The 13,029-nt window shown below is 38.1% G+C and overlaps 2 protein-coding genes across 2 annotated transcripts; both read left to right on the top strand.

Annotated features, from left to right (window-relative positions):
- The first annotated feature begins 1,728 nt into the window (after positions 1 to 1,728).
- On the top strand, positions 1,729 to 6,515 carry LOC146459946 (extracellular calcium-sensing receptor-like). Its single transcript, XM_085088806.1, has 2 exons — positions 1,729 to 1,834; positions 2,956 to 6,515. Exon 2 carries the CDS (start codon positions 3,053 to 3,055, stop codon positions 5,702 to 5,704), a length of 2,652 nt encoding a protein of 883 aa, XP_084944932.1. The 5' UTR covers positions 1,729 to 1,834; positions 2,956 to 3,052; the 3' UTR covers positions 5,705 to 6,515.
- Positions 6,516 to 11,028: 4,513 nt separating this feature from the next.
- LOC146459945 (adenosine receptor A3-like) lies at positions 11,029 to 12,908 on the top strand. The gene has a single exon (XM_085088813.1). The coding sequence runs from the start codon at positions 11,054 to 11,056 to the stop codon at positions 11,981 to 11,983; it is 930 nt and encodes a 309-aa protein (XP_084944939.1). The 5' UTR covers positions 11,029 to 11,053; the 3' UTR covers positions 11,984 to 12,908.
- The last annotated feature ends 121 nt before the right edge of the window (positions 12,909 to 13,029 follow it).

Raw genomic sequence — 13,029 nt, 5'->3', positions numbered from 1 at the left:
GTCATAATATAAGTAATCACCTAAGCTTATATTTATACGGCACGAGTATAGGCTACACATAGCCTCTTGTTTTACCTATTGAATTGGGTTTTGCAGGAGGGAGTAGAGCCGGTGCACGCCGTTGGCATAAAGTGAGGAGGAAAAGAACATGAATTACTCGAATAAACACCAGGGAAATTTGTGTTTAAACAAAGCTGGGCACTTTAAAATGGACCACTCAACATGTTTAACTCAGCATTCATTAATTACGCTGAATCGAAATTGAATTCGTTCGTTTGGCGACCGTCCAACGTGGTTCATGATCACTGACAATATCGCCGGTCCGTAAAATTAAACAACAGTTTTAAAAAAGGCCACAACAAAGCGACACCAACGACGACTGGACAACAAAATATGACAATAATAACAACAACAACAACAACAACAAACATTAACTATTTAAAAAGATCAGCAACAACAGCAGGCGACAAGCACTCGTTATAGCGTTGTCTTGAGATGATCCTATATGATATCAGGCAAACAGTCTTGCCAAGGACTAGGCGTGATGAGCCGTACGCGTTTAACTACTTCAGACATCGAAAAATTGCTTCTTCGTCTTCTAATGGTATGATTCGGCTTTTCTAGGCTGTGCCAAAATTCTGCCTGTACTTTGAAATTACGAGAGTGAAAGAAATAACAGCAAAATGCACGCTGCTAAAGAGGCAAATACGCATAACTGAGTTCTTCTCCACTCGCACAGTACAGAAAGATCCGTCTTAATTTGAATTGGAATGTGTCCATCTGAGCACAAATGCGTCTGCAAGTTTATTACGTTTCGTTCAATCGTGTTCGCAGATCTCTAACGGTCAGTGAAAAAAGTGAGTTCTGGATACGAGATTACGTTCCGTTGCCAGGTTTTCCTTTATGCTCGGCAATATTGAGATTACGCTGCAAAAACAACAATTTTTGTTTGGTTTTCTTTTGTCCCAAAGAAACCGATATTAAGGTCAAAAAACAAAATACTTATTTCGCGCTGTAGCCAAACGAACAAAGTTTAAACTATAACAATAAGGCTTTTTACTGACGAGAAATCGTAAAAACAGGTGATCGTACATTGTGAACTTGTGCAAAGAATATTACTTGCAATCCTGATAAAGCTTGTATACCGGCAATGATTACATTAACGATTCTTCCTGTATGTAATCAGACTGCTTTCAGGTATTTTAAACACTGAGTCGTCGCATCGGTTTGACATATTTTGGAAAGGAAACGAGACTAGAAAAAAAATAAATTGATTACTATTTAGATAGTTAAGGACACTTGAGTGAAAGAGGAAATTAAATTCTACCTCTTTTGGTTTGATTGTTTGACTTTTGTTGTTAAGTGAAAAAAGTAAACATTATTGCTCGCACTGAATTAAAAGCGGTAGCCTATAAAAATTTATAAATTGAAACACAAAAACAAAACAAAAACATTTAAAACCGATGCTTTTTGTGGTTAAAGACTGAGTCAGGCTTTAACTTCATCACCGAAGTGACGCATGTAATGACAGGTGCACCCGAGTTGAAATTTCAAGGCCACTTTTGAAATTGTCTTTCAATCTAATTACTTTTGTAGTAAGCTTCTGTAGGTTATGAGGCATCCGGTTTTGAGTGGTAGGTGTGAAAATATCATTATTACTTCTGAAGGTAACCTTATTTCCTGCCAAGTCTAAAGACCACAGAGCTTATATTTACTTAAGGAAAAACAGCAAGCGTTTGTTGTGGTCAGTGCGTTTGCGTTCGTAAATGTTGCCAGTATAACGTCTCCAGGCACTGGAAATAAAAAAGGATAGAAAACAAGCGTAAGAAAAACGGTAAGTGAAGCAAGATTTTATTGTATGTTCCACACTACCATCGCTTGTACATTTTATTAGCGAAAGAAGGCCACATCGATCCTCGCATCATTTACTTTATCTTATTCGTGGTTTAGGTTGTCCTACAGTAGCTAAGTTTCGTATACCGCGAAGAATTCAATTGCGCAAATTGTTCTAAGTTTTTTTTTTTCTTCAGTTTTCAATATTCATTCTGTGCATTAAGTCGCTTTATAGTAAAGTAAAAAATAGTACTGAACCTCCCAATTTTAACATAAACTCCATAGGCATAAATACTCTGCATAAATTTACTTGCTCAGTTTCAATTTTAACCATCAAAACTTTTATATCATCAAAAACTGAAAATGCCAGAAAACGCAAAAATAGAAAATTTCTACCTCATGTAGGTTTGTTTCACGAGTGCGGCGCGGTATCTAAATTAGAGAAAACTGCCAAAACCCGTTTGTTGCTAAAAACAAAAATTTAACTTTACCATAGAGAAGCATTCATTTCATTTAGGACGCATTGCACGATTCTTGAAACAGGTACAGTTTGAAATTGACGGTTGAGAGGTCTTCAGAGAAAGCAAATAGTTGTAAATAAAGTTAAACGAAAACAACATGGAACGAACTTTGAACACGCCGAAGAAAACAAACTATTAGAATATGACACAACACATATCTTACCGATGTTTTAACCAAACTGGAAAATAAAAAAAAAAAAAAACGGATAGAAAGTCTGAACGAGGAATAATTTTCCATCTAACTTGAAACATCTAATTAAAATCTGCTTTCATAATGGAAAAGAGAGTGCCAAAAATATTTCAACATGTACAAACGAAAGAGAAGTGTACGTGTGAATCAAACCGTTACGTAACTTGAGGTAACAATCAAAGTAGCGGTGCAGTTGAAATGACCTTAATTAAGAAGGGCGCAACTCAATTTGATAGAGTTCAACTCTCTGAGATAAGGTAGAGTATGAATAGTTAGTGAAGAAACAGAAAAACAAGAAGAATCATAGTACTAGGGTACCAGCCTTCTAATGGTTCATGTAGCACCGTACGACGAACAGTTTTATAAATAGAAAGATATTTTGATCAGTGTCTCTTCTGCCTTCTCTTGCAGTTGAACTGTGTAAACTATATACAACTGAGGAAAGTCACTACTCTAGAACAGCTAGGAGGGAGAAGAACATTTCATCAAGATTTGTCGTTGTAAAGCCATGATCTACCGACTAGCCATAGGTACTTGGCTTCTCTTGTCTTCCCTTTGTTCGAACACAGCTAACCAGCTTAGTCAAATATCCAGCACGGACAATCCAGGCCTTAAACCAGGAAACGTCACATTGGGTGGGCTGTTTTTTCTTCATTACAAAGGCACCAACAATGAAGACTGTGGAGATTTTAATGTCCCTGGATTAGGACATGCACAGGCAATGGTCTACGCTATTGAGAAGATAAACAATGACTCGGATTTGCTGCCAAATATAACCTTGGGCTATGACATTTACGACTACTGCGAAAGTGCTGCCCTTGCCATGAAAGCTACGTACCAGTTTGTTAAAAATACTGACTCGCATTTTGCTTGCTCTCAGGAATCTTTGCGAATGCAGCCGAGAAACGAAACGGCCAAACACCATTCGAGACCAATGATCTCGGTAATAGGTCCAAGCGATTCCGGAAGCTCTGTGTTAGTTGGAAGCTTGCTTAAAGTAGCTGGTATTCCAGCGATCAGCTTTGGTGCCACAAGCGAAGAGTTGAGCTCGCCGTTTTACAAGCATTTTTATCGGACCGTACCCTCGGACAAGCAGCAAGCAAGTGCAATGGCTGATCTGTTTGAGCATTTCAGTTGGAGCTACGTTGGTGCGGTGGCTGTTGATGACTCCTATGGGAGATACGGTGTATGGGCACTGGAAAAGCAGTCGTTTATAAGGAGATCGTTTTGCATTGCCTTGTCAGAATATATTCCACGTTTGCACTACGCAAAGAAGGTTGAAATTATCGTCTCCAAACTGAAGAGGCACACTAATGTCAAAGTTATTGTTCTTTGGCTATTTGGTGGCTACGGAAAAGCCTTTCTTAAAGAAGCAGGGAAACAGAATCTGCTTGATCGCACTTGGATTTTAAGCGATGCTCTTGCAGCTGAGCAACCCAGCCATCTTCGCTCACTGTTTCATGTTCTTGACGGATCACTGGGAATACAGCCCTTCTATCATCAAAGTGACGATTTCAAGTCCTATTTATCAACATTCACACCTCATCACATCGTTACGAAACGCATCTCTCACTGGTGGGATAAAGTCTGGAGAAAGGAATTCAATTGCTCTGTGTATAATCCCAGGGACATTGATGGTTGTAAAGAGAACATGACCCTGTCCTGGAGTGTCGTTCATAAACTTTACGACACTTACCTTCCTTACGTGATTGAAGCGGTTTATGCTGTAGCGCATGCTCTTCATAAAATATACTTTTGCGTCGAAAATCATGGACTTCTTCCCGGGGGAAAATGTCCTGACACTTACCCCTCTGTGCGTCCGCTAGATGTTGACCTGTACCTGCGGAATGTGTCCTTCCAAGGTTTAATGGGAATGGTTGAATTTGATGAATCTGGGGACCCCCTGACATCTTCTTATGACATTATAAACTTTCATCGACAATTTGAGAACGGTGTTGAACAACACGTTAAAGAAACTGTAGGGACATGGAGTAAGACTACCAGAGAAAGGCTTCACATAGAAATTAGTAAGATTAAATGGTGTGGCAAGTCTTCAAATGCCAGTATTCCGACGTCAGCGTGTTCCTTGATATGTCCTCCCGGTATGGTACAGTCTAGGACAACTGGGTGTTGCTGGGAATGCACCATGTGTCCGGTCGGCTCTGTCAATCCCCATCAGGGATCTTCGAACTGCTCTGAATGCGCGATAGATCAGAGAGCAAACAAGGAACGTACCGAATGCGAAAATTTGCCAGTTGCTAACATCAAATTGACGGACACCACTGGTTACATTATAACTGGTTTTACGTCTATTGGAGGATTGCTCACACTGTTTGCATCTTTTGTTCTAACGAAATATCGAGACACACCGCTCGTTAAAGCCTCGAGCCGGGAGCTCAGCGCAATTCTTTTGATCTCTATAGCCATGTTCTTTGTGCAAACATTTCTAGGCCTTACGCAACCCACCAACCTGATATGCCGTTTGAGGTACTGCTTCAACTACACCGCATTGGGAACTTGCGTGGCTACGCTTATGATAAAAACTCTACGCATACTGAGCGCATTTCATGCAAACTTCATCAACAAACGAGCAAAGCAGTGTATTCTGGAGACAAAGATTCAAGCTACATCCATACTTTTGCTTAACGCCGTTGTCTTTTCCTTGCTGACTTTTTGGCAACTCTTTGACGCACCATTCGTGACGAACGTAATTCAGCGAGGTGAATACATTTTTCTAACGTGCACGCCGCATCTTACCAAACTAGGTCTCAGTCTCCACATCGCAATCAACTGCTACATCATTTTGCTTTCATTACTGTGTACCTTCCAAGCTTTCAAGGCCAGGAAACTGCCTGAAAATTTCAACGAAGCGAGGTACATTGGTCTGGCTATGTATATACTTCTGTTGTCTACTATAGCGTATTTCCCAGTGGATTTTGCTCGCCTCGAGAACTGGAGTACCACCATAGTAACATGTGCCACCACACTTGTCAGCTCCTATGGCTTGCTGGGATGTATGTTTGCTCCAAAGTTATACGTCATATTGTTCCTTCCAGAACAAAACACAACAGCGGCAGTGCGGAACCAAGTGTCCGACTACACCTTCAGACACTCTATTCCGTCAGCACTTACGCACGTAGATAATTCGGTCAGAAAGTGAGATCAGCAGTGCTTTCAAATGTGCTATTTGCCCTGATACATTTCTTTGCTGTTGACTGTGAAATGACCAGATTTGATGTCCTTTTTTTAAAAACAAAAAGTGAACTTAATGAGGTGAGCCTAAACCTAAACACTGTGTCGAAAAATTCAGCTTTTGGGAGTCTGAACATACTATGCAAATTAAAAAGGAATTAATTCAACAATTGTGAAATCACCTTTTAAGTGACAAAGTTGGTAATAATGATCGCGTTTAGCGATCGCGACACCTGCGAATACGTGGCTTGTTTCCCGCCAGCAGTGGGAAGCTATTCGAATGATGGCTCCCTTTGAGGCTGCAGACAATCATAAGTCAGTCTTCATGATACGAAAAACGGCAGTGTTCGTAAGTTTGGCAAAGAAAGGGCGATAAGATATCGCCCTTCACCAATTCACTTATTTTAATCTAAGAACTAAAAGTTACTTAATTAATTATGAACGAAATTAAAGTCTACATAGCCAATGATACGCGATCTGCCTCTATATTTCATATGGATTATAAAAGGACAAATTATGGGGAATTCTCGTTGAAATATAGGAAGACACAAATATGGAACTGAATTTAACAAGTGATTTAGTGAATTTAAAATCGTTTAGAGTGTTTAAAAAGCCTATCCATGGTTATATACAAAATCAACCGCATTGCGAATAGAGATTTAGTTAACTTTTTAGTTCAGATCGTTTTGTAGCCATCTATTGTGATTTACCACCGGTAGCTGTTAACTCGGGTATCTTCTTCGAAAAGCTCAAAAGAGCTTACTAAGATCTCCAGCCATTGTATGAATCTGGGTAACACATATAAACCTATGTAACGGTAATGGAAAATAAAGGAATAGAAAGAAAAAACAACAACATCAACCAAAAAATATATATATATATTACTCCAGGTTTGGGGTATGTATCATTGGCGGATACGGAACTGTATTGTATCAAACTTGTTTCCGATTCATATTATGGACGGTGCCTACTAATACCGATGTATTTTTGCGCGGTTTATGACTCTGCGGGAAAAGCAGATCTTAGCAAGGGCTATTGAAATCCAAAAAGAAACTTGGGGGTTACCGCGCATATTTCAGAGATAATTAAGCAACAATGTTTCTAAAAAGCGCCAAAATATAAAGCAATGTATGGCAGTTTTTCCTAAGTTGAAGCTTAATTTTCACTGAAAAATGCATGGTTACCCCCAATTTTATTTTGGGATACCAAGGGCACTTACTACGTTCTGCTTTTTCCGTTTAGTTTTAAACCGCGCTAAAATATTTTGTATTAGTCAGCACTTCCCATAGGAAACCCGAGTATCTCGAGGTGCACAGAACGTATGCGCAGTAACAATAGTAGGCACCGTCCTTACTTCATAAATTTTGCCCTATGCTTTGTGCAAAAATTTGATTAATAAAGCGAGTATATACTATCAAGTCCAGAAGGGGTATTTCGACAAGCAAATAAGCCCAGGCGATTAGTTAGAAACTTGATGGGGCCCTCAGGTAAATATGGCGAAGCCTTCACAACTCACAAATATATTACCTATGTATAATAGACGAATAAAGGCAGAGCATTAAAAAAAAACCGCTGCCGATGATCAGGGGCAAATGCGTGAAAATGTTGCTCTCCATTCAAACTGATAAAGCAAAGGCAAGGATATTGGTGAAAATATCAAGCATGCTTGGTTCATTTGACAATGATTACCGCCGTAAGATCTGTTTAACGCTGTTCACATACGTCAAAACCTGATGACTACTTTTAAAATAAACTAAGGCTCTGAAACAAAATTCATGTTATGTTTTAAGCCTGGTGAATAATGAAAGAGATATTTTTTTCAGTTAATGACACAGGCATACTTGGTAAAAGGAAATCCGAGTTCTTCCAAAATTAACAGGAGTTGAAGTATTGACCTCAGTTCCGATTACTAGTTCAGGTGCTCTATGACCGCATTGTGAAATAGGAGACTCGTGGGAGCTGCCTAGCTAAGGTTTTCTATGATTCTCTAGACAACGTTTTTAATCACCCACCATTTTAAATTGTTGTAGGTGAACAAGCGTTGAGCTAACACAGCCCTTGTTAAGATCTACTTTTCCTGCATAGTCATAAACTGAGAAAAAATACCTTTGTATTAGTATGCACTATTCTCGACCACAGAGCCCTTCCTTTTCGCACATAACTCACGGTAGGGAGAACTCTGGGAAACTGTGAGGACGATTTCAGCTCTGATTGGTTTTTGGTTGGAATAATGAAAACGCTTCTAATTGGTCCATTCATTTACGGCGAGTTGAACGAGGTTTACATGCCTTCATTTGCTCCATCACACAGCACTTTGAACAACGATAGTGATGGCGGAAGGGTATTGTAGGGTGTGAAAAGAGGAAAATTCTTTCTTCTTCGATCACACTGGAGGAGGGTTATAGCAGACTCCCTTAAAACAACTGTATTGGAGGCTGGAAGAGTACCAGCAATCAAATATAAACAGAGGGATGTCTCACAAACAAAACTATGAATTCCAAAACGCATTGCAATGTTTCACACTTGTTTATTCTGTTCTGAAACAAAGTATGTAATTGTCCTGAGGTGGTAAATCATCTTTTCTGTCCACATGTCCCAAGAGAGGGAAACCATTTGGAGTGGGAGGGGGGAAGTTAGCTGGTGGAACTAAACTATGGTTAAGCTCCATTAATATTCTACCTAAGTTTTAGGCCAGTGCAGATGGGTAAAGGAGGGTGAAAGGCAAATGTTGCCGTTTCGTCTTCAATTTCGAGAACTTGAAGGTATCTCATATAGGCCGTTAACGTGAGCACCAATATTTGAGTTTTATTATTATTATTATTATTATAACTATTACAGTTTATAACTATTATATATTACTAACAATAACAATAATAACTATTATAATATTATTATTATTGTTATTATTATTATTATTATTATTATTATTATTATTATTATTATAACTATAATAGTAACTTTATGAGAAAAAAAATCGGCCTCAAAAGTTGTCTTTTTTTTCATCGAAATGAATCGTAAATAGTTTTTTATAGTTTTTTTTTCTACTTTTAACTTGTGAATAGCAATTTGCTTGAAATATGTTAATAAAGATTTTATATTATTATTTATTATTATTATTATTATTATTATTACCGAGGAGTCTTTTTTAACTATAGCTTTAAAAAAACTTGTATTTAAATTTGTATTTAATTTTTCAATGAGAAGAGTTTAATAAAGTTTTTATTATAAAAATTATTATTATTATTATTAAAATTATTATTATTATTATTATTATTATTATTATTATTATTATTATTATTATTATTATTATGTGTTTAGGAGAGAGGAATTTAACGCATTCAATGGATTTTTTTAAATTTTGGCACTCATAAAGTTTTAATTAGCCTTTTTTTGAAAACGAATAAGCCTCCAAGCTCTTCACACAACTCGCTACACAGAATACTGGTTTTTATTTACTTTGAAAACTGAATGGTTGTCTTGTCTTGGCTGACACACAAATAGAGGAAGAGGGCAGACAGACTGTCTCTCATCTGAAATAGTAATGTCACCCAAAGCTTTATTGAAAGAAACAGAGCAACCAGAAACGAAAGGCGAACTCAATTGGTAGTAGAAGAAACTTATTTTTTAATAGTAATGCAAGGTGGAATTACCACATTTTATAATATTTATCAGGATTATCGTGTATTTGTCTCGCGTAAGTTTCCCCAAAAGTTTTAGTATTTCAGGCGTCAGTGTCTACGAAATACCCTTGCCAGTTTTCAGCACCACATGTTCCCTTTTTGAGGCCCCCCCAAAAAAAATGCTGCTTTTAACTTTTAACCGTTCGCTTGAACTGCAGCGAAACGGCTTTTGCCTTATAATATATTAAATTTTCCGGCTCTGCTGTAACATCGCTTTCTCTACATGAATATTTATTTTACAAAAGAAAGGGGGATCAAGATTTGTTATCCCCAAGAGCCAAACTGCCGGTAAGGAATGGGGCAGAAAAACCAAAAGTCCTGAATATGTTATAAAGCTAAAAGGTTTTCATCGCAGTTGAAAAGCGGTTAATAGACCCTTTCCAAGTTGCTGTGGACCTCATGCATTATGAAAGGGAGTCTAAGTGCAAAGCACTTCATATGACACTTTGTTTTGTTTGCATATGAAATAAAAGTAATTTTCATAATGAAAGCCTTGCTTTCATAACGAGGTTCAAAGCAACTCGAAAAGGGCCTAGTGGAAGGACTCGACTAAGCGACTTTTATTCTCCGAAAAAAGGGAACGGTCGCTGCTGAAAACTGATGACGGTTTGCCATAAACGCCGAATTCTCTAATGCTAAGATTTTTGGGGAAAAATAAAAGACAAATACGCGATAATTCCAATCCATCTATGTAGGAAATTTCAGTTCAACTAGCATGCAGCATAAAATTCAACTTCTTGAAGCGCCTCAGTTGTTTGCCGGTTTTCTTCATATTTTGCCCAACTTTGGGGAAATTATAACATATTTCTTGCTCTCTCTAAAACACTAAATTACTTTGGGAAAGGTGCTGATATCTGCTTGTTTTTGGCTTTTACAATTACCCCAGTTGCAGTGCTTGAGCCAAGCTAATTTTAGCTAACCTTTTGAACAGCAACGAAGGCCCACTGGTACACGGATGATCTTAAAGCTCATTGTTATAGTTTGTTGTACAAAAATTTCTAAGGCAGCCCGACAAGATTGTCCCGTTGAGAGACAGAATAGCGTAAAAGATGTATCATTTTACTCTATTTTTGATGGTGCTGGAAAGCCAAAATGCCGTTCTTCGTACTTTCCTGAAAACTCCATTGAAGCGCTTCAGGACCTTTAAATAGTATTTTCGAAAATAACTTACTATAGAGGTTAAGTACACCGATAGATCACGTTGATCTGATCGAATAAAAATAAAATGCATAATTTTATTCTATTTTGCACGGCGCCGGAGAGTCAAAATGGCGTTTTTCGAGCTTTTTCCTAGATTTCGAAAAAAACTAAATCGCTTCAGGACCTTTGAATAGTATTTTCGAAAATAACTCATTATTGTCGTTTTTTTGGCAAAATATGAACAAATTCAAAATTTCACGACTGTCGCCGGATTCTCGATATTTACAGACATTGACTCCTAACCGTCAGCTGCTGTCTCAACAGCTTGCGCACGCACAATGTAGTTTTCTTAAGAGGATTAAAAGGTAGGTCCATCGCTGCACATTATAGCATTTCAAGATGTTCAAGGCAGGTTTTAACTTGCCTTGCTGCAATTAAAAATTGCCCACAGACTCAAACTTCAGTACTAAACAAACTTAACACAAAGGCAGAGCAGAATGGCAAATATTAACAGAGAAAGCAACGGCACATTCAAGCAGGATCAAACAAACGCATCATCGCCAGACATTCACGGTGTTTTTACTTTAGTCGGTGTGAATATTTTTCTATCCGTTACTGCATCTCTGGGAAATGCTCTGATTCTTATTGCCTTACGTAAAGTGGATTCTATTCATCCACCAACGAAACTGTTGTTTCTATGTTTGTCAGTTTCTGATCTTTGTGTTGGGCTTATTTCGCAACCACTCGGTGTTGTTGCTACTATGGCTTTAACAAAGAAGATGAACAGTGATATTTTGTACTACATAATCAGACTGAACGAAAACTCAAGTTTGATTTTGTGTGGAGTATCGATCTTGTTATCGACCGCCATTAGCGTGGATAGACTTCTTGCTTTGTTCCTAGGGTTGAGATACAGACATGTGGTAACCTTACGGTGCGTCCGGGCAGTATTGATGTGTTTTCTGTTGGTTGTTGTTTCGATTGGTTTAGTGTACGTTTTCTGGAGTATTCGAATTTCCCTGATTATCGCTTCAGGTTTCGTTATTCTTGCTATAGTTATTTCAATCGTCTCTTACACAAAGATCTTCCTTAGACTCCGCCATCAACAACAACAAGTTCAGCTGCAAAGCCACGTTCAACAACAAATGAATGGAGGGGGAATTCCACTGCAGAACTTAGCACGATACAAGACCACAGTTACTACCATAGCGTGGCTGCAGTTGACATTGGTTGCTTGCTATGTCCCGTTCGGTATCTCTGTTATATTATTAAGAATAAATGGATGGACTGGAATCAATGCAGACATGCTTTGGTTCTCTGCTTGTACTTTGGTGTATTTAAACTCCTCTTTAAATCCGATTCTTTACTACTGGAAGCTAAGAGCAGTGAGGCAAGCAGTGAAGGACACAGCCAGACAGTTTTGTTGACAGTTCTACAAATCGGCGTTTATAGTTAAGCATTGTTACTGTACGGGAAAATTGAAATGTTGAACCGAGAGGTTTTTCCGGCATCATTTGTTTTGAGCTTGTTGCCATAGATTTGACTCATCACTGACGTTTCCGGCAGTTGTGTGTAGTAGTAATTTGTGATCTTCTCTGGTTTGTAAATTTGTCCGTAATAGGCCACTGTATAAGAAAGCTATCGAGGTCAAACTAACGTAACAACAAAAACAGGAAAAAAGGAGAAGATGAGACGAAACAGCGAAGACAGTTAGAGGTTGGATGACAGGAAAAACGACGAATTGTATGGAAAAATTCTCCAAGGACTGAACAATAATTTTATGACACACTGGATTTAATGCATAGACTGAAAACTTAAGTGGAACCAGCTTGAACAGTGGCATAGTCAACAGTTGTATAAGAAAGCACTGTTCAATAGTCATCGAAACCGAGTATAAATAAATATCATATGAACACAAATTTAGCTCAAAAGTCAACGAAAGCACCCTTACATTGTACAATATAATGAAAGGTTCCAAAATAATTACATATGTAGACTTTCCTTTCTACTCACTCTTAATGTTTTCTATATACCTTATGTTTAAGAGATATTATATGAAATACCTCGAAGCAAGGCAGTTTCAAGGAGAGTCAAGTAGCAAATAACAGTGTTAAAATAAGTTGTCTCATTTAACGGGTAAAACTTGACAGAAGAACCCCGTGGGGCTTTCAACTGGTCTGTAAGAAGATTGATTAAATTGGTGAGCGCAGGGATTATGCACTCAACACCAGACAGTTTGGCGCTGTGTTAAGACCTCAGGATAGCGCTATCCCGAGTACGTTTCTGAGCAATTTTTGCCTTTTGATCAAAATGTGGTGAGATCTCTCTGTCTCTAAGTGTTTTGGCGCGCTTTAAAATACCCGAAGAGACTTTCATCTTTTCGACCAAAGTTGTTGGAAAAAAACAAAAAAAGCAAAAAAAAAAAATATATCTTAAAAAGTGAAAAATCTTAAAAAAAAGTCCGCCGTGTTGG

The sequence above is a fragment of the Pavona decussata genome, unplaced genomic scaffold (genome assembly GCF_977016875.1).
Source record: "Pavona decussata unplaced genomic scaffold, jaPavDecu1.1 SCAFFOLD_215, whole genome shotgun sequence".
Lineage (NCBI taxonomy): Eukaryota > Metazoa > Cnidaria > Anthozoa > Scleractinia > Agariciidae > Pavona > Pavona decussata.
This window is presented reverse-complemented; position numbering and strand designations above follow the sequence as displayed.